Source organism: Elgaria multicarinata, chromosome 3, assembly GCF_023053635.1.
Source record: "Elgaria multicarinata webbii isolate HBS135686 ecotype San Diego chromosome 3, rElgMul1.1.pri, whole genome shotgun sequence".
NCBI lineage: Eukaryota > Metazoa > Chordata > Lepidosauria > Squamata > Anguidae > Elgaria > Elgaria multicarinata.
In genome coordinates this window covers 47095067-47115536 of record NC_086173.1, presented here as the reverse complement: position 1 = coordinate 47115536, position 20470 = coordinate 47095067, and the positions used below count along the sequence as shown (strand labels likewise).

The following is a 20470-nucleotide window of genomic DNA, read 5'->3' as shown; positions in this document are numbered from 1 at the left end:
AGCCCCCACCCAAAGTCTGCTGCCCACTCCTGTAAATAAGGGGTAGATGGATGGTAGGGGCAGCTTTGGAAGTGAGGCATGGAAATTCGGCTTCTGAGACTTCAGCAGGCACATCCCCATTCCTCTCGCTAAAGCTGCCCTAATTAAGAATAGCTGTAAAGTATATAATGAAGCATGTCTCAAAGTGTTAACATTACTGGTAATGTTGGGAGGGTGCTCTCCCCGTATATTCAAATTAGGCTGGTTAAGTCAAATAATTTTTTAAAAAATGCATGATGTGTAATTTTGCATAATTTATTATACTCACAGTGAATTTGTAGATTTTGACTTTTATGAAAGTTTGATTTTTAACAAGGTTTTTGTGTATATGAAAAGAACAGAAAGAAGGGCTTTTAAAATAAGAGTGATCAAGCTGTGGACACAGAAACACACAATGAAATATTCCCCTTGGGAACCCAAAAAGTTTGCATTTATTATTATTATTATTATTATTATTATTATTATTATTATTATTATTATTATTATTATTATTGGCAGATTATATTCCAAGTGATCATCACGGCTTTATACAGAAGCCAGTGAGCTGTGTGTTTTGGTTGAAGCAACATGGGTGTGTGCAGGGGCATGGGTGTGATTGGGATGAAGGGGCCAGGCTAATCCAGCCCCTTTCACCCACCATCAATGTTGCTGGTTGTGGATTCATCTTCTTACTACGTTCCCCTATGGCTGGGGGTGGGGAATCTTTCGGCATTTGTGACTCCGCCTTGTCAGCGCCGCCTTGTGCACTCCCTTCAAATGTACTGAACTGTAAAGCAACAACTTAGTCATGACAGTCAGATCAACACTGTTCCTGGTATGACACATATTAAGTCGAGATCCAGCTTTGACCACGAAGGAGACTCTTCTATTAGGCATCACCTATGTTCTCCTCCCATTTCTCCAACTCTTTTGGAGCGTACTTAGAAACATCCTGGTCCTCTCTTCTTCCGAAGACCCAATTGTGCCACATTCTTCGTGCCCATTCCTTTTGCAGCCCTCGCACACCCATAAGCCAGCCTGGTCATTTCCGGAAAGCAAAGACCTCTTGTGGTTTCAGTCCCCTCCTGCCTTCGTTCCCTGGCTTGAGAGAAGGTTCATCCACCGTGCCCCCATAAGGGCAGCTATCGGAGTCAGGGTGGTTTCCAGTACACTCCACAGCAGGGATGTAGCCACTGTCCCACATGCCCGTTCCACACAATTTACAGAGATCATGCAGACTGCAGGGGATCCGGGGCAGCAGGCGGAACTGATAGAGCAAACTTCTAGCCTAGAAGACAGAAAACAGAAACGTCAAGACACCCAGGGAGAGAGCAGCACAAAGAGCAGGGATGTAGCGACACAGGAAGCTGCCTGATACTGGGTCAAACCATTGGTCCATCTAGCTCAGCACTGTCTACTCACTGACTGACAGCGGCGGCAGGATTCCTTCCCAACCCTACCTGGGGATGCCGGGGATTGAACTTGGAACCTCCTGCATGCAAAACAGGAGCTCTATCACTGAGCTACTGTCTCTCCCCAAAGGACTAGCTGGACTTGTCCAAAACATGCCTATCTCATAACCAAGATCCATCACCATCTCCCAAGGAAAATCCACACATTCTGCAGAGACCTGCATAGGCTGTTTAGAAACAGACGGACCTGCAAAGGAGGGTAGGCGTTTTTGGTTGTTGTTGTTGTTTTGGTTTTTAATATCACTGAATACCGGGATTGTATTTACCTTCCTGAGTATGAGCTCCCCATTCATGTGCATAGCTAGATTCCCAAAGTGCAGCAGCATCTGGTCAGTAGCCAGTTGCTGTTCGATGACGTCATCTCCATAGATCACCACAAGAGCCACGCAGATGAAGAGATGGAAATAGTCAGTCTGCAGCAGCAAGTAACAACAGGAAGGCAAAACGACCGAGAGGGCAGGTTAATACCACAATCACTTTTTAAGGAGCCTTTAGGCTTAGGAAAAAAGAGCCAATGGGTGGTGGTGGGGACATGAGAGAAAGGTGTGGCAAGATGGGAAGGAAAAGTCATTCACCACTCTCTTTTAACCAGTAAAATGGTTAGGAAACAGCTTTAAGACAAAAGGAAGTATTGCACACCACACGCAGCTGTTGCAATGTTGTGGTTAGGGCAGCCTTCCTCAACCTGCAGCCCTTAAGATGAGTTGTACGGCAACACCCATCATCCACAGTGGGCATGCTGGATGGGGACGATGGGACTTGCAAACCAACACATCTGGACAGTGCCAGATTGGGGAAGGCTGGGCTAGAGGACTGGGCAGATCCAGATCCAATCCCCCTCTACTCAGCCACGAATAAAATAAATCTAGCGAACATACTTGCAATTCAGCAGGCCCCGGCCAGCCTTGACTGGTGTTGATGGCGACACAGGAAAGATCAACATTTAAAAGCTCTTTATCTGGTGTGCAGCCCACAGAAAGTGCAACCTCTGAATAGCAGGCACCAGGCTTCCACCAGGCAGATATTAGCCACACTAGAGAACCCTTCTTAGCTCAAGCAGCGAATTCTGTTTTAGAGAATTTCGGGGGAGGGGGCTGCATTCCAGTGGTGGGTGGGTGGGACCAACAGCAAAGTGGGAGGGGCCAAAAAGACAACCGACCCTTAGGAGGCATTTCAAACTTTTAGAATGGAGGGAAAGCTGGGTAACGATTGGTGGATGAGGGAAAGGGGGTGGAGTCAGGGGGAGGGTGTGTGGCCCTCTGGAGAGCCCCAAAGGATTGGACTGGGATCTCAGGAGTGCTAAATTTGGCCCTCGGGGCTGAGGTTCCTCACCACCAGCATTAGGGGCTGCACTGTCAAGGCGCTTAAGTCTCATGCTGCCAGTGTGGTGTAGTGGGCTAGAGTTTTGGACTGGGAGTCAGGAGATCCAGGTTCTAGTCCCCACTCGGCCAGGAAACCCACTGGGTGACTTTGGGCCAGTCACAGACTCTCAGCCCAACCCACCTCACAGAGTGGTTGTTGTGAGGATAAAATGGAGAGGAGGAGATTATGTACACCACCTTGAGTTCCTAAAGGAGGAACAAAGCTTAATGCTTTATGTGTGTATGTTCTGTGTTTTAGAATTTTAAATTTTGTATACTTGTTTTTATCTTAATTTTTTAGAATTTCTGTAAACCGCCCAGAGAGCCCTGGCTATAGGGGCGGTATATAAGTGTAATAAATAATAATAATAATAATAATAATAATAATAATAATAATAATAATAATAAGGCAACCAAGAGCATGTTATATAAATGTAATAAATAAATGTAATGCAATATAACTGCAATAAATAAACACACAAGTAATGTCTAAATCAGCCCATGTCTTGTAACAATGTGAAATAAGACAGCAATACTCTACAATTATCTGGGAATAAAAGTATGGGATATCCTGTATGTCACATAACAAAACATTTGGAGAATACCCAGAAGATAGTCATAGGTAGCAGTGACTGAGGGGAAATGAAGACTGATATTCTGACAGGCCCAAGGCAGCAAACCGCTAGCAATAGGCAACATATACGACCAGCCTGTACAACTTTCAAATCTCCTTGGGTTATCTGTCTGGCTACAATCAGTAGAAAACACTGAGCAATATAGAATTCTAATTCTATGTCATTTCCCCACCCCCACCCCAAGCTTCACCTATGGGCTCCAAATGAAAATGAAAGTGACATTAGCTGTAGGCTGCAGTCTAATTTCAGCAGGCTCCTATGCTGCCCTCTGCTGTATAGTAAACCAGTCAACGTCAGATGCTTCCAAACTTACATAGGGCAATAAATCATAGACATAACAGTGTTTGAATAACTAGAGGCCTACACAATCGCGCTTCCCCTCAAGTAGACCAGGAGGGGACATGGGTGCACATGTAAGCCCTGCCCTCCAACGTCCCCATGCTCTTGACTGCCTCATAGATCTTCGCACTAAGGTCTAAAAAGGGTTCCATAAGCGCGTTCGGCTGAATGCACTTACAACGCTCCTATGATTGGGTACCCTGGTAAGGCAGGGTTCCCAGTTGGAGTTTTGTAAGCACGTTCAGTCGAATGCAGTTACAGAACCCTTTTCAGACCTTCGTGCTAAAAGCATGAATACCTATAAAGCAGCTGAGCATGCAGGGACATTGGGGAAGGGGCTTCCATATGCACCCACATCCCTTCCCCAGTTACTCATGTTACAGGTGAACACCTGCGTAAATCTTCGACTGAAACTCCATACAGCAGGCTTGGGCAACTTTGGGAGGTCTGCTCCCCCTGCAGGAGTGCCAAAAAAGGAAGGGATTAAAAAATAAAATAAAACAGGTCCCCCCAAATTCCAGGTGGGTGCAGGGCTTGCAAGGTAGGGGGGCTGTGGGGGCCACATGTTGCCCACCCCTGCCATCGATGGTGGGATTCTTAAAGAACACTTCCAAAACCAACACAGACCTCTCCTGAATGAGGGCTGTCCTGGAAAGAGAGGAAGTCAAAGCGGGTAGATCAGACTGCAAATCTAGTGCCCAGTTACATGCACAGAACTCAGCTGTGTTCAAGAGAGCATGTTACGTGTTTACAGCGTGAAACATTTACACCCTAAGCATACGAAAGCTTGCATGTTTGTAAGATTTTGACCACAAGGCTATCAATTTTATTTACTTTTTAAAAAAAGAGTGAAAGGATTTCATTTCTAATATTTGAAATTCAGCAACAAGCAAATTAGGTACTCACTAAGCCATATTAAAGCATAATCGATCAAATGTTCCGTTTTGAATTATTCCAGTCACAGGAATGAAGTTCTTATACTTGTTTAAGATTCTGGGTTGTATGGACCACGGCCGCCCAGACCAGATATAGGCAGAAAAAAGATTCTGGGTTTTATGGACCACAGCCGCCCAGACCAGAGATAGGCAGAAAAAAGATCTGGATCGACGGGCAAATCTCTGGGCGATCTGCAGTGCTTTCAGACTCGCAGTTGTTGAGACATGGCAGCCACAAAATGACTCCCTCCCCACAGCCACAGCCCTAAGATGCCCTACTGAGATGAAGAGCATGGTGTAACCAGGAGTGGATTTGTGCGTGCGGAAGCCCCATGGGCCCCATTCAGTTCTGGTTCTCAAAACTAATTCCTGGGCTCAGACCTTTTCCATTCTAAGCTTATGTCTCTTCTACTGAGCTCTGGTTGGTCAATCTTGGGGTTCTAGTAAAAGAAATAAACCAGCTCCAAATGGAGATCCTGCAAGCTTGAAGTCTGCCTGCCAGAGGGCCAGGATTAGGCCTCTTGACTAAGGGCAGTGAAGGCACTGCTAGGAAGAGTGCCCCCCCCCCGCTGCTCCTTCATGCTTATTCTAGGCAAGCTTCCTCCAGACGCTCCATCCCCTCCCCTTCTGGACCACCACCAGGGAACAACTACTTAGCACAGAGAAACGTAAGCAAGCAGCATACGGCTAACAGAGTTTGGTGGCAGCCTCCTCTTTCAGACAAGACCAGGTCAGACAGAAACCGTACGCTCTTTCCTGCTGCTTGGTCCTGGGGCTAATCACATTGGGAAGAGGAAGATTAGCCTCCGTGTGCGCGCCTGAGCGTCCTTCAGAGCGACGTTTACCACTTGGAGAAAGCCAGGCAGCTGGGCTGCAGGGACAACTGTAAGGCCGGCTGAAGGCCGTTCGGGCTGATGGGCTGCGACAGCAACAAGAGCGGCGGTCCAGGAGCTCCGGTAATGAACCGCCAGGGTGAAATTTGCATCTGTTTGTGCAGTGTCAGAGGCAAGCAGCGGGGGAGAAGACCAGCAGATTGCCAAGACGGGAAGGAGGGGACATGTGTTCAGCTCATCACTGTCACGGCAAGGCAGGGGAGGGCGCTGGAAAGTGGCAGCGGCAACTGCCCACGTGTCCATTCAGCGGCGGCGGCCCCAGAGGGCAACACAAGAGCCCCCAACAATGAGGACACCTCTGTCCCCAGGACCTTACCTGGTAGTGAGCCCAGCAGGCTTCCCAAATACGCAGCGCCTCCGCATCTGGAAACTCCCGCTTAAAGCAGAGGAGGATCCAGCGGTGGCAGAAGAGCATCTGAAGGCCATCCTCCCCGAGGGAGGCCAGGTGGTGGTAGAAGCGCACATGCATCAGCCGCAGCAGTTCCCGCAGGTACATCTGCAAAGAGGAAGGGGCACTCAGCTTAGCCACAGCCTGTTCCTCTTGGGGAGGGGGGGGGGAGGAAGAAACCCAGCTACTTTCCCCAGGCGCTGTCTCTTCTACTTCCTCACCCTGGCGCCCTCCAGATGTGTAGGACTACAACCCCTCCATAATCCCCAGCCAGGATAGCCAATGGTCAAGGATTATGGGAGTTGTAGTCCAACACATCTGGAGGGCACTGGGTTGGGGTGCTGCTGTATATTCTAGCCTTCCCCATCTTGGTATCCTCCAAATGTTTTGGGCTTCAATTCCCACCAGCTCCAGCTAGCACAGGCAATGGTCAAGGATTATGGGAGCAGCAGTCCAAAACATCTGGAGGGTGCCAGGTTGGGGAAGGCAGCCCACAGCAAGCTTCAGGCCCAGCAACCCACTTGCACACAGTAATGCTGATATGAGCAGTTTCCAGGAGGGCGGATTTCTGCATTCCCATTATTATCTGATCGCTGATACGGCCACTTCCACAGGATTGCCTGCCTGACATTGGGCTCCATCACACCAGCATTTTATTGTACTCTCGTCATGCCTGGTTTGCCATTTTGCAGAGCAGTACTCACATGACGTCATGCCTCTCCTGCCCATTTACCTCCATTTTCTGTGTATCCTAAAGTTGGGAAAGTCCAGTTTATTTCCTCCTTGCGGTACTAAAGTGCCCTTCTACCCCCATGTACTGCCATCCTCACGCTATGTCATTTGTTGGGGGCATGTGCTTTGAAGGGAGGTCTTGTTGATGAAAGAGGAGGGTGGGGCGGTTCTCCTCCTCCAGCGCACCGTGTCGAACGAATGGGCTTGTGCTGACTCAGTTGAAAGGCATTTTGCTGCTCCAACCGCACTCTCATTGCCCGCAGAAATAGCACCCAGCTGATGAAACATTAAATCGGTTAAATGCTAGACAACAAAGCCAGAGCAAGGAGGGGAAGGTGCCCGTCCATCACAACGTCCATCAATGACAAGAACCAATGAACTGGAGGGGGAAGGAGAAGGGGCGGGGTGGAGTGGGAAAGCAAACAAGCGAAAGGAGATTTCACCAGTACAGCGGTGATACCACAAACACATGTGAAAGGGACCATTAGCTTGACACGCTAATGAAACAGAGGTGGAAATCACGGAGGCAAACCAGGAAAAAAGAGTAGGTGTGATGGAGCCCATTATCCGGACAATCTCATTTCTCCAGTCAGTCAGATGCACAGATTCACTAGCAGCAACAAGGATGCATATTTCACCTTTCTGATGTATTTGGAAGCTAGGGGGTGGGCGGAGAGGTTGACCTAAAGGAGAACTCCAAGCTCAAATCCTCACCAGTTGTTTCTCCATATCCTCATCACGAGGGGAGCTGATAAAGATGGTGTTCTGCATCAAACCCACAAAGCACCAGAAAGTATCAGATTCATCCAGGACCTCAGCAAGGATAGGGGCAACGAGGTCAGACATCCCCTGGGAGTAGCCGATGGCAGGGTTGTACACCGCGTAGTTCAGCAAGATTCGCCTGGGAAGAGGACAGTCAAAAGACCAGAAGGTGAGGCTGGGATGGAGAAGTCCGCAAGCAGTCCTGCTCTTCTCGTGCCAGGGAACAATCGGTAAGGAGTTCTTAAGAAAACCAAAATGTGGAAGAAAAGGGCTGTCACGATACAGAACACATGGAGCTTCCGGGACAAATGTAACCATTTCCAACTTTAGAGAGGGAAACCTTATGTCTTCTATACAAACAATTTCTTTGCTCAAAAAGGGGCCTTTCAACTCACCTATGAGGACCATGTGGCTATTTCAAGTAGAGCCCAGATCTAAAAAGAGCTTAATTGGGTCGCATATCCAAAAACATCACCATCCCAAAATTTATTTATTTATTTATTATACTTATATACCGCTCCCATAGCCAGAGCTCTCTGGGCGGTTTACAGAAATTCTAAAATTGAGGTAAAAACAAGTATACAAAATTTAAAACTCTAAAACACAGAACATACACACATAAAGCATTAAAAACCGATTAAAAACTAAACATGTGGGTGATTAGGATGTGCCGCCATATGCCTGGGCAAAGAGGAAAACAATTTTATAGGGTTGCCAACCTGGCCAGTTTTAAAAATCAAATCAGCCTCAAGACAGGATCTTTTACCTTTCAACTCTATGCTTCAAGTGGGTACAGAAAGTTTAAAACTTTACACATATTTAAATATATATATATTATGGGTAAAATTTTATGGGCCTGTGTCCCATCCCCCCAAGGGCAGGCGCAAATGAACGCATGTGAGACCCAAGCCCTCAGAGCTGCTAAGAGACCAATAGCCCTTCTCTCCAAGTAGCTTCCCTAGTGAGAGAAAGTCTCAACGCTGGCACCCCTGGGCCAAATGCTTAGAAGAATCCTCCATGAGCACCAACACAAAGTGCATCTTGTAGGAGGTCACGTGGAAGGGAAACGCCCTGCCTGCCATTCCAGCCACTACAGCAAGACCCTTAGGCACAAAAGCTCTCAGCACTCATGGTTGAAAACCTCACATATGAGCATGTAATGAGACTAGCATATGGAAAGGCAAAAATGAGTTTACAAGTCAGAATTGATAGGAATTCTGGTTTTAAACCATGATTTTTAGGTTTCAACACTTTAAAAGGGCTGATTTTTCCACAACTAGGGAACAGTACAGTCAAGCAATTTAGGCTGCATTGCTATACACACTTACCTGGAAGTAAGTCCCATAGAGCACAATGAAACTTACTTCCGAACTGACATGCATAGTCCTTGAACAGGAGAACTAAGACAGTCAAATCAATGAAACTTTGAAGTGTTTTGACTTGATCATTCACCTTTACAGAATAAGATGCCACATTCTAACCATCATGCCTGGGAATTCACCATCTGCCTGAAAACTAGTTAACTTGCTAACTTGGTCTTTGTTGCCTTGTCTGAAATGCTACCAAACATTGGTTTTGGTGTTTTGGTTATGGATGACATGAATGCATATAGTATGACACAGTATTTTCTTATGACATAATACAAAGTATATAAAGAATATAAAACAAAACAGACAAGTACACACTCCAGAATAGTCTTCCAGCCCATTATATATTTCCAAATGCCCCTTATTTGCTCTCTGCTACTAAATCCTTGGAGCAAGATCAACTCAATCTGGCACAGTGACATCTCAGCTTCATGTCAGGCTCCAGCAGCTGCAAAAAAAAACCTCATTTGTTCTGAAAGGCACTCTCAAAGAGTACAACATGCAGTTGAAATATGATGTCCCCCCAAGGCTCTGCTCTAAGAGTGCATGTAGGTCAGAGAGAGTGAGAGAAACTGAGCCTCCCAAAACATGGAGCAGCTGCTGTTCCTTCAGACAGAAAGTTGACTTGGGCCTTCTGCAAAAATGGGGACAGGATGCTAAGAGCAAAGCAACAAACCCATGAATTAGGAAATCCTTGATTCAGATCTTGCCTCTGTCATGAACTTGGCAGGTAGCCACAGGCCTTAGCTAGACCAGGCTATATCCCGGAGTGATACCCGGTATCGTCCCTGTGCGTCCACATGACGCACAGGGGATCCTGGGATCAGGGAGGGATCATCCCTCCCTTGCCCCGGGATACAGCCTACCCTTTGGCCTCACTTTTTCCATGTCTCGGGCTGAGCCTGAGAACATGGAGCGTGTGGCCCGTTTCCGTGGGATTACTCACGCAGAACCGAGAGGAGCACTGCGCCCATCGGGGGTAGGGTGGGGGAGCGAGGAAGTAGTTAAAAATTAAAAAAACACGTTCATGCGCTCCATCCCCCTTTTTTTTAAAAAAAAGGCAGTCGCGATGCCTCTCGTCACGCCTTACGTGTAAACGAGGATGAGATCTCGCGTTAATCGCAACGTGAGGTCTCCCCTCCTCTCCCCTGGACTTTCGGTCTAGCTAAGGCCTTAGACAACCCATTCTCTTTCAACTTCAGTTCCTCCATCTTCATTATGTGGGAATAATAATACTGATTTGTCTTAAAGGGTTTTGGTAATGATTACAACTAGATAATGCATGTGAAGCACTAGAAAGTGCCACGCTAATAATTTTCATTATTATCTCTCTTTTCTCACTCATGGCCATTTTTTTAGATGGGCATGATGGGCTTTGCCAAGTCATACTGTCTTTTACTGATTCAGGAATTTCCTGAATATTGAGCCTGGTTTAAGTATGACTGTTTTCTGGATGTTGGTGTGGATGTGTTTTGGTAGGCCCAGTTTCTGTTGTTGATGTTATCTCCTGCAGGCTAAAGGCCAATGCATCTTCCGTGGTTTACCTAGAAGGATGGTGCTTCAAAGGCGGATCTCTAAGTACTGATCACTGATCCAGCTGGCCTTCTCCACTGGGCACAAAGTTCTCTGTGCACTCTTTGGCACCAGTTGGGTAAAATAGTCACCTCATGGTTTCCACATTGGGGTTGTTCTCTCCTCGGAAGAATTGGTTACTGCGGTCGGTCCTCACCACATCTTTGTCGACGGTGAACTGCACATTCCGCCAGAATGCCTTCTGCTCCTCCGGCGTCAGGGAGAGTCTGCGTATCACATAACAATAAAAATACAGCCCCAAATCAACTGCTGCTGAATCTGGACCGGAGGGAATTTTCAGATTAGGGCTAAAATGAAGGAGAATTGGGGTCTTTTTAAAGACCAAGTAGTTGCGTTCCTCACTGATAAGGAATGGCTGACCAGCTATCTTCGACCAGCAGTGACCTGCAACTACCTCAAATCAGCATTTTTGGAAAAAATGAGAGGATCTCTACAAGCAAGTTAAAACGACGCCAAGATTATTTGCACTAACGCACATACACACACAGAAGGGCACATGAATGGGCTTCAGGCTGTGCATAGAGGGGAACTTTTCAGGGACACGGAGAACTGTCCTCATCAGTGGTGCGTGTGGCCATTTTATTATGCCCCACCAGCTTGGCAGGTTTTTGAAGTGCTTCAACCTCTGCCCTGGAAATGTCTAAACAGGATACCAGGAGCAGGAAAAGCACTCCTGCACCACGACAGGTGCACATTTTCGAGTGACTATTGCGGATGCATCTATTAGGGAGCATGAAGCAGCACACTCCCTTCCCTCAAAGGATGAGAGCACTTTTGGGAACAGACTTTAAAGTTGCTTTCTTAACATGAAAAGGACACATCCACGTATATGTTTGGGTGGTCCTTTGATAAGTGGGTGCTGTGGGGATTACTTTTTCAGGTGGGGAGGAGGAAGGTCTAAATCTCCATGTCGTTTTAGCATCACTGCTTATAAAAGCCACTTCATAAGACAAGATGCAAACCAGCCTTTCCCAACCTGGTGCCCTTCAGATGTACTGAACAACAATTCCCAGCATCCCATGAGAGATAACATCCACCTGATCTGGAGGGCACCAATGTATGGAAGGCTGATGTAGACCGACCTCAAAAGAGGGGAGCAAGAGCCCTCGGCACCCCTCACGATTACCTCTTCTGCTGGATCTCAAAGTATTCCTCTCTCTTCTGCACCCGGAGTGCCTCCCTCTCCTCAGAAGTAGACTCATAGCTATAGTAGCGCAGCAGGAAAGGCCAGACCTCGCCACGGATGGAGACATCGATCCCACCAAAGAAAATAGCCTGCGGAGGAAGGGAGAAGAATAAGGAGCTGCAACAGAGAAAAGTGTCCCAGTTTCTGAAACTCAATTTCTTTTGCTCTCCCTGACAAGTGATGCCTTGATTCAGGAGCCCACGATCTAAACATGCTTAGAGGGAAAGCAGTGTCCCCCTTTTTCCCAGGGGAGACACAAATCAAGCTCATTTCAATGTCAATGACCCTCCTGGAGGGCCCACACAATTCATGCACCATTCTCACCTCACAGCTTAATCCCCAATCTTGGAAACTTCAACATTTGGACCCAGCCTGGCATACAGCCCCCCCCTTTTAATTATTTTAAGCCAGACTTGTCTCAGCAGCTTTTGGGGGCTTGACATCTTGCACAAGCACCCCTGGAAATGTCCACACAACGCAGCAGCAGCAACAGCAGCGATCGAGAGATGCTGTGTATTATTCTGCATTTAGCTGACTTAGTTTCACCCCCCACTGAAGGAACATGCAAAGATTCCTGACAAAAATGAGCCCCACATTCCACATGGAGACTTTCTTCTGTCAAAACAAGCAGAGCAGAAGGAGCCACCACGGCTTCTCCCTCACCTTCCTCAGCTTGTATTCCTCTTCCACCTGTCCAGCCTCATTCAGGTGATGGAGCCACGCGGAGACGTCTAAGCGCTTGTAAGCGTTCTCCTCTGGATGGGTCTCCGAGGAGGGCAGCTTGGGCCGGCGGATGGAGAACTGCATGCAGGTCTTCACATCGGTGAGCTGCTAATTGGGAGACAAAACAGGAGGGAGGGCGGGTGCAATCGCTGCAGGGGGCCTTATCTCCTTTTCCATCGTTCGGACATCTCATCCAGCCCACCACCACCACCACCGTGAAATGGAAGGTCTTGTCTTGAGACTGTCCCAGGACAACCACTAAGCCCTGAAAGTTCGGGAAGGCTCCTGGCCCAAGCCGGCAAATATAATTGGAGTCATTAAGGAGCGGAGTGACACAAAACTGCTTCATGGCGTTTCCTTCCATTCCCACCCTTCCCTATCCAAGATCAGAATTAACAAAGCTTGCAGCAATATCTTGAGTCTGCCCAGGAATGCATGCAATAAATTACATGCGATTGGCCACGTACAAAAGGGACGCTGTTAGGCGAGAGAGAAAGAGAGAGGCAGCGATGCCAGGCTCTCCGCGGACACTTGCCATTCCATTCCAGGGTGAAAACTGCAAGCTGACATTTAATTTAAAAATCAAAAGGTTGCTCCACACAGATGCAAGCCCCCACGGTACTGTAATGAGAGGAACGCAGCAGGAAGAAAAGTGGGCTGTGGGGGAGGGGGTTGGTGAGAAGGAAGGGAATTTAGAAATCACTGTTTCTAACAAGCATCTCTAGTATCTTTAAACATATAATTAACGCCTTTACAAGGCCTTTGTGCAGATTGAAGCAAGATATGGCAATAGGGTCTTGTCAAAACACCATTTGAATAGTCGGCTAGGAGACACAGAACGAACTCCGTCAGCATAAGATTAATCACAGAGAAAATATGAAGCTAGGCAAGACACTGATGCTTCCTGGTCTGGAGTTCAAATCCAGCTCCTTCTATGGACTCCCAGCATTCATTCCTCTTCCCGGCAAACAAAAAGGAAAGATATACATACAAATGGGGCATGGAAAGGTTTCCTTTTGTCCTGCAGTTTCCCAATTTATGCAACAACTACCTACCTTACAGATCCATTGAGAGCACCAAGAAGCAAAAAAAGAAAAAAGGAAACAGACCTAAATCTTAGCTACAGAAGAGGCTCTAGGGACTTTTATCGCTTTCAACTGGCTTCTTACAACACAGGGTGACCCTACTGGCAGTGGCCCGTTTTGCCTTGCCACTTCTAAAGTTTGAGCCAACTTTCTACCTTTTCAGCTGTATGACAAATAAGTTCAATATTTTATTGTGGTTGTGAATATCTTGTTTTGCTGTAATTATACTCCTATTTATTTATTTATTTATTTATTTCCATTGAGACTTATGGTTGTAACAATAAAGACTGACTGACTGATCTTCCTGCTAAAATTCTTTAACCAAATGCAGCCAGGTGCTTATGCTTAAATCACCCCATGTCAACCTATGCCCTGTTAATCCTGATCTTAGCATAAACGAACACTTTGGAAGGCCCCCAGTCCTACTCAGCTAAGTCAGGCAGCAAAGCAGTGCTGTATCTCCTTCTCCAACACAAGAAAGAACCAGCCAAGGCAAAGGCATCCGGATTTGCAAGCCCTGGCCGTTATCCAGACATGTCAGAAACAAGAAGAGACGCCGCTCAAATGTCCTTCTCTCCGTCTCATCGCCAGCCACAAAGCCACGGACCATCCTTGGTGCTCTGCTCGGAGCTTCACCCCTTACCTGGTCTTTGAGATGGGTCTCTGTGCAGTATTTCCATTGCTGAAACACTTCAGAAAGTTTATCCAGGCCGCCATGGTGAAAGTGGAAAATCTTATATTGACTCTCCCTGCTAGCAACAACCAGCTGCCCACTGGTACATGCCTCATCACTGAAGGAAAACGGGTGGAGAGAGAAGAGGGAAGAAAGAGTCAAGTGCAGAATTTACTAGCCAGAACGCCTAGGGGTGGGCCATCCTCTAAGAGAGGCAACACAAGCAATGTTTGCGGATCCTGTGGGCAAGTAGCATGGCTGAGCTGCAATGCGTTCAACACTCCTCCACATAGACGCACACAGAGAATGTGGCTCTGGTGACTCATGAAGAGCAATGCTGGCAAAAGGTGCAGAAACCAAACTCATCAAGTTAGGCTTTTCAGAGATCAGGCATTTGTGCCCTGCACAGATTGCCCGATTTCCCCCCATCTCTTCCGGGGCCTTCTCCCACAAGTCCCTCCTTCCTTCCTGCTGCTCTCTGTCCCCTTCCCCACAGAATGTGTCAGCAAGGGCTGAAATGGTAAGTTCTCTGGAAAACTCCAAACCGCAATCAAAACGAATTATGCCAACCCTCTGGCCTTGCTTTGCATAATATATTCCGAGCACATACTTTGCTTCCCTCTCCCTCCGCCCCTGGGGTGTAGAGGTTGCTTTTCACTTCCATTTCCCCCCCTGCAGAGCACACGCTGCTCTGATTACGAGGTTTCATGGCCCAATTGGTGCTTGTGAGGTCTCTCAGAATCAGAGCGTACCACACTCTTCTCTGTACCCCCAAAAGGAGCTTTGCCTACATCTGGTAGCACTTATCAGGTTGTTTATGGTAATCAACCAGAGGCCCGGTATGCTAGGTACTGTACAAACAAAAAGAGTATCAGGTGGAACCGTGCTGTCCAAAGTAGGTCCTATGGATACGTCTCTGAGCAAAGTAGCTGAGGAGCTAGCTGCCAAGATGAGTTTGCTTCTCAAATAAGCTGTGTGGCATAAATCGCCACTCGAGACAGAGCTACAAGAGAGACAGCAGGTGGATGTGAAGGATTTATTAGGCCCTTTGAACCTGAAATCCCCTTATGACAGCCACGGATAACACAGAGCCTTGAGGCAGCTGTGGGTGACCATTGGCTCATTAGACCCTCGGGAATCCCAGCTTTCCTTTGTAAAGCCATGTTTCCAGTCCTCATGGTTACCAAGGGGTGGCCTGAAAATGTGATCGTAAAATCGTAACTGAAAAATAATAGTTGCAGCTCAAGGACTGCAAAGGAGGAAACAAATAAAACCCTGCTTGATATGTGCTCCAACTTTTATGATTTTTAAATTCAGATATCAATATTGTTCCATATCTGATCTGGGGATGTACTGAACATGTATTGTGGACAACAGCAGCAGAATAAGAACACTGTGGAATGAAAGTGTAACATCTCCCATGTTTATGAAAATGGTATGAAAAATCTGTTAATTTACCTGGGATTAATAGGATAGTTAGCCATAGTCCTTCAGCTCTCCCCAGTTCTAAATGAAGAGACTCCATCTTGTCCCCCCTGTAGCTTGCAAAGAATCTACATTTTATGGGACAGAAGTGCATGCTTCTTGTTTATGCAGCCCAGACCCTAGAAAAGCCTCATATACTCACAACATACTCAAAATGAAAGGAAAGGGAAAAGAGGATGTTGGGCAAAACAGCAATTAACAGAGACAGAACTATAAATATAGAGAAGCTGTAAGGGAAAGAGACAGGCGGGCAAGGAGCTCCTCCCACAGCTAGGACGTATGGATTGGGTCATCCTCGGTGCCTGGCAGGACGGGGTAGATAACAGCTGCCTTTCACTTACCCTCCATACTGCCAGGTACGATATGCTTCCCTGGCATCTCCAGGGAGGGCTAAACTAGATGGACGACACTGTGCTGGATGGACCAATGGTATGACTCTGTATCAAAGGCAGCTTCCTGTGTTCCTATTTGTTTTGATGCTTTCCTTTATTTTCTATAATGGCTACTTGGTGACTTACAATTTAAAGCAAATATTTGCTCCAAGTTACGTGCGTTTTGCCTTTTGACACAAGCATCTGCAGCAGAGACGGCCTTCCCTCTTGGCCCACGCTCTTAAAAGCTTCCAGCTCACCTAAGCCGTTTGGGGATCTGAACAGTGCACGCTGATAAAGACATCGGGTTGTCCATGAGTTCAGACATGTCTCTTTACCCACTCTTTTTTCCCAGGACTCCACAACTACTTGGCCGTGAAAAGAAACACTGGTGTGACCATCATCCACACAGAAAAATTGCGGGCCTGGCTGCGTTTGGATGATCGCAGTGATCGAAGCAACCATCGCAGCTGTTCCCCCTGCCCCAGCGCATGCACGACTGCCATTAGCATTATTCTGCAGCGGGGGTTCGCATGTCGCCTGAACCCGGCAGGCAGTTTGGCGAACCCATGCTGCAACCTGCATTTCATGGGTTGCATGGCAGGTTTGCTCCCCACCCCCACTGCCGTGCACACGTTTGGATGACACGCCAACTCCCGCTGCAGTACGAAGAATAATGCTAATTGCAGTTTCACAATTGTTGCTTCCCCCGCTGCAATTGTCCGAACCCAGTCCCTGTATTGGCCTGGGTGGCTTGTGCCACTTACAAGAGAATGTTATATGGTGACAGATTCATAATGCCTTCACTGTCTATACTTCTCAACGTCTTCTTTGAGAGCACAGGAACCTAGACACAGGCAGTGTAGGCTCCAGGGGGTAGGGGCGGACAGCAGGGAAGAGAAGAGAAAAGAGAGAAACAGCAGCAGCAGCAATTCTCAGGCTGGCATTACGTATTACCTTGGCAGACACCCACGTTTGCTGAGGTAATGTGTAGTCGCGGCTTCAGGAAGTCAAGTTTTATGCAGGTTGCAGATTCCAAGCCAGGTAAGAAGAGCCAGTTATGTGTGAATTCACAGAAATTGGCCTACTTCCAAATTTATTCATTTATTGTGCCAGTTCAGTATAATTCCTTCACAACCAGAAAGAGTGAGTCTTGGATCACTAATTTGCAAGAAACATGCTGACTGAAAGATAACCGTCTCAGGGGCCCAGCACCATCCGAAAAAAAGTACCCAAAACCATTGGAATCTTCTAGGCAGGTTTCTACCTAGAAAACATTCAAGGATGGAAACTGATTCTGGTTTTGCTGGGAAGTCACTCACTTAGTGAACAGGGCAAAAAGCAGCCATGGCAGAATGTCTGCAACGTATCTCCTTACCTGAAAAAAAGGCGAAGAGACCTCATCTGTCCCAGGTCAACTCTGAAGACCCCACAGATCTGTTCCAAGGCAAACACCTTCTGCTGCTCATCCCACCTGGAGGGCTGCACCTGCCCGTTATTCTCCTGGAACTGGGAGTTGGGATCAAGGCTTGAACTGGAGCTGGTTGAGCGAGTCATGTAGCTTTCGCATGGATCTCTATACCAAAACGAGAGTGGCACACACACACATAGAGGGGGGGAAAGAAGGAAAAGAGGCAGGAAGCTGAAAATTACTAACTGCAAGAGCCAGTGTGGTACAGCAGCTGGAGGGTTTGGTTTTGATGTGGGAAACCTAGGTTCAATCCTGCTTGGCTATGGAGCCTACTGTGTGGCCTTGGCACGTCATCAATTCAGCAACCCTTATTCCCACAGCGTTGCTGTGAAGATAAAATGCTCGGAGCAAAAGAAAGAGCAAACTGAAGATTCAATATGTAGAAATACGTACCGTATTTTGTTCTGACTTTATACTGTTAGTTTTACCCTACCCAGTGCCTGTTTACCCTACCCTGTGCCTGTTTGCATTCTCTTCCCCTCCTTATTGTTTTATTATGGTTTTATTAGAATGTAAGTCTATGCGGCAGGGTCTTGCTATTTACTGTTTTACTCTGTACAGCACCATGTACATTGATGGTGCTATATAAATAAATAAATAAATAAATAATAATAATAATAATAATAATTTCTTCGATTGTAAGACGCACACTAATTTCAGTACCACCAACAGAAAAAAAACCCTAAGACACACCTGCGATTCCCTGTTTTAAGAGATGTTTATATGGGGGGAAAAGTGTGTCTTAGAATTGAAGAAATATGGTATATGATTCATTTATTTGACTAAGTTTCGCTTAAGTCAGTAGGTGCAGCATTCCCCAGGCCATAAAGTGGCATAATCAGAAATGTCCAAATGGGTGCATCATTTTTGGGTCTCGGTAATCCTGGTCCCACAAGCAAACTGTATATCCCCCCACCTGTTAATTGTCTGCTGCCAACCTCAAATCATGCAGCAGGTAACACCAACTGGAGAAAACTCCCCCAAATGAATGTCCACGCTCAGAATCCAGACAGGGCCGGGTATCGGCATCCAGTTTCCTCAAAGTATAACGACGCAGAGAGGACAATATTAAAAATAGGGGAAGTTTCAAGTGCATTTGCAAAGGTAGAGGCAGGCTGCAGGCGGTACGGTCCCCATGCTATGAACTGGCTGGGAAAACCAGAGTGCAATTTCTGTTACTGGCGCAGGCTCTCAGCAACAGCTCCCCATTTGTGAAACTGAAGCAGCAGCCTCTCGCAGGGTTTTCCAGAGCACAAAAACGAATCCTGCAATGTGCTTTGTGCAGAAATGCTGCCCAGCGTCTACTATTCAGATGGCTGCTATGGCAAAGAACATGGGAACCTGCTTTATCCGGAATCAGACCATTGCTGCCACCTAGCTCAGTACTGCCTGCTCTGACTGGCAGCAGCCCTTCAAAGACTCAGGCAGAGGTTTCCCCCCAGCCCTGCTACACAAGATCCTTCCCCACCGGAAACGCCGGGGATGGAAACTAGGACTTCTTGCATGCAAAGCATGCGCTCCGCCATTGACCTGCGGGGCCTCCTTTTCCAAAGGAAGTTTCCCCTCTTTCAGTTCCGCACAAGCACTTTGAAAAGCAGAGTGAAGGGATGCTCATTATTACAGCCATATATGTCCTTATTTAGGCGTTTCTTAGCTACATTCTCTGTTGGAGATGGCACCAAAACTAGTGAATTAAAACAAACACACACACACTAAAACTCTTTCCAAGCATGCTTCCTCTTCTATTCCATTTTCATAGCTGTGGCCAGAATTGGCTGAGCTACCAGGCAAATTGTCCACGAGATGCATCCAGGAAAGGGAAATTCTTCGGGTCCTTATAAGGTAGTAGTGTGGTAGTAGTGTTGACGATTGGGCAGGGGGCAGGAGAGGGATACACTGATTATATTCCTCTTTCAAAACCCAGAAATAGAAATAATTTCCACAATCTGTTTGCACACATTCTGCACTCCAAACACACAACCTTCCCAAACACATCTCTAATTTAAATATATGCAAATTTGAAGCCATGCTATTTCCTATAGATGTACCATCAGTTCTAACACCCTTAGAATAAAGATGTAATATAGGATCTCAGGTTAACATTGCACTTTTTTGTACAGGGAAAGTGGCAGCACAGCTGTTCAACCACAAAAGCCCAGGAAGAACAGGCCAGACAGAGCTTTTCAACATATTAAGCAACTGAACTCAAGAGATTTCTTGCCCCTCCAAAAATGGAGCCCAGAGTTCAGATTTCAGACATTAATTCATTCCCTCCCCTGCAAAATACACCCCCCCCCTAAGAAAAACAGCAGTGCTCTGAGAAATAAGTGAATCTGAAACTGTGACCTTTAGGATCTTGAAAAGGCCAATCTATTTGAACAGCCTGAATGGGCCCTACTGTGAAATCATGGTTTGCAAAACAAGGCAAGGGGCAGGTATAAAAGCAGCCCCCTGAAAAGCCACTTTATGCAGTGTTTTCTAATCCGCTTATTGAACAATGTAGGCACTGAACGCTGAAAAAATCACACACTCAGCATGCCTGTGCAGAACACCCCCCATCAGTAAGCTTTCCTATCCTGACAACAGTGCCCCCGAAACTTGGGCCACACTAGACCATTGGGAGAGCCTTATTTTTAGCATTCACCAGTGGTCTGGGTCATTGCATTCCAATACACATTCCCTAGATATCCAGGGTAAGGGCTGCATTGTTAACAGAGCCCCAGGGAGAAGACCAAGTTCAGTAATACCGCTTGAGACCAGTCTATGTGCCTGCGCGCATACACGCACACACCCACACCCACACAGTGCAGACCTAACAATCTACTTCCCAGTATACCTCAAATTTAAATACCTGCTCATCCTTTAAAACTAAAATAAATGCTCTAATCAACTCCAAATTTCCTCTCAGTTCTTTGACTCGTGCTTAGTGATCACCAAGAAGGAATTTGCAGCCTCTTAAGCTCCTTGCTCCATAGGTCCCC

At 46.8% G+C, this 20470-nt stretch overlaps 1 protein-coding gene across 3 annotated transcripts in view; it reads right to left on the bottom strand.

Annotated features, from left to right (window-relative positions):
• Positions 1–279: 279 nt before the first annotated feature.
• Positions 280–20470, bottom strand: part of TBC1D16 (TBC1 domain family member 16) — a 60876-nt gene continuing 40685 nt past the window's right edge. For 2 of the 3 annotated variants that reach the window (XM_063120131.1, XM_063120130.1), the window contains exons 4-12: positions 17397–17594; positions 14133–14280; positions 12345–12512; positions 11622–11770; positions 10567–10701; positions 7488–7674; positions 5970–6149; positions 1757–1903; positions 280–1306 (exon numbers count right to left, since the gene is read on the bottom strand). In XM_063120131.1, coding sequence (XP_062976201.1) covers positions 1061–1306; positions 1757–1903; positions 5970–6149; positions 7488–7674; positions 10567–10701; positions 11622–11770; positions 12345–12512; positions 14133–14280; positions 17397–17594 — 1558 coding nt within the window. In that variant the 3' untranslated portion in view covers positions 280–1060. The remainder of the gene's footprint in view (positions 1307–1756; positions 1904–5969; positions 6150–7487; positions 7675–10566; positions 10702–11621; positions 11771–12344; positions 12513–14132; positions 14281–17396; positions 17595–20470) is intronic. The other variant, XM_063120132.1, reaches the window with a different exon arrangement.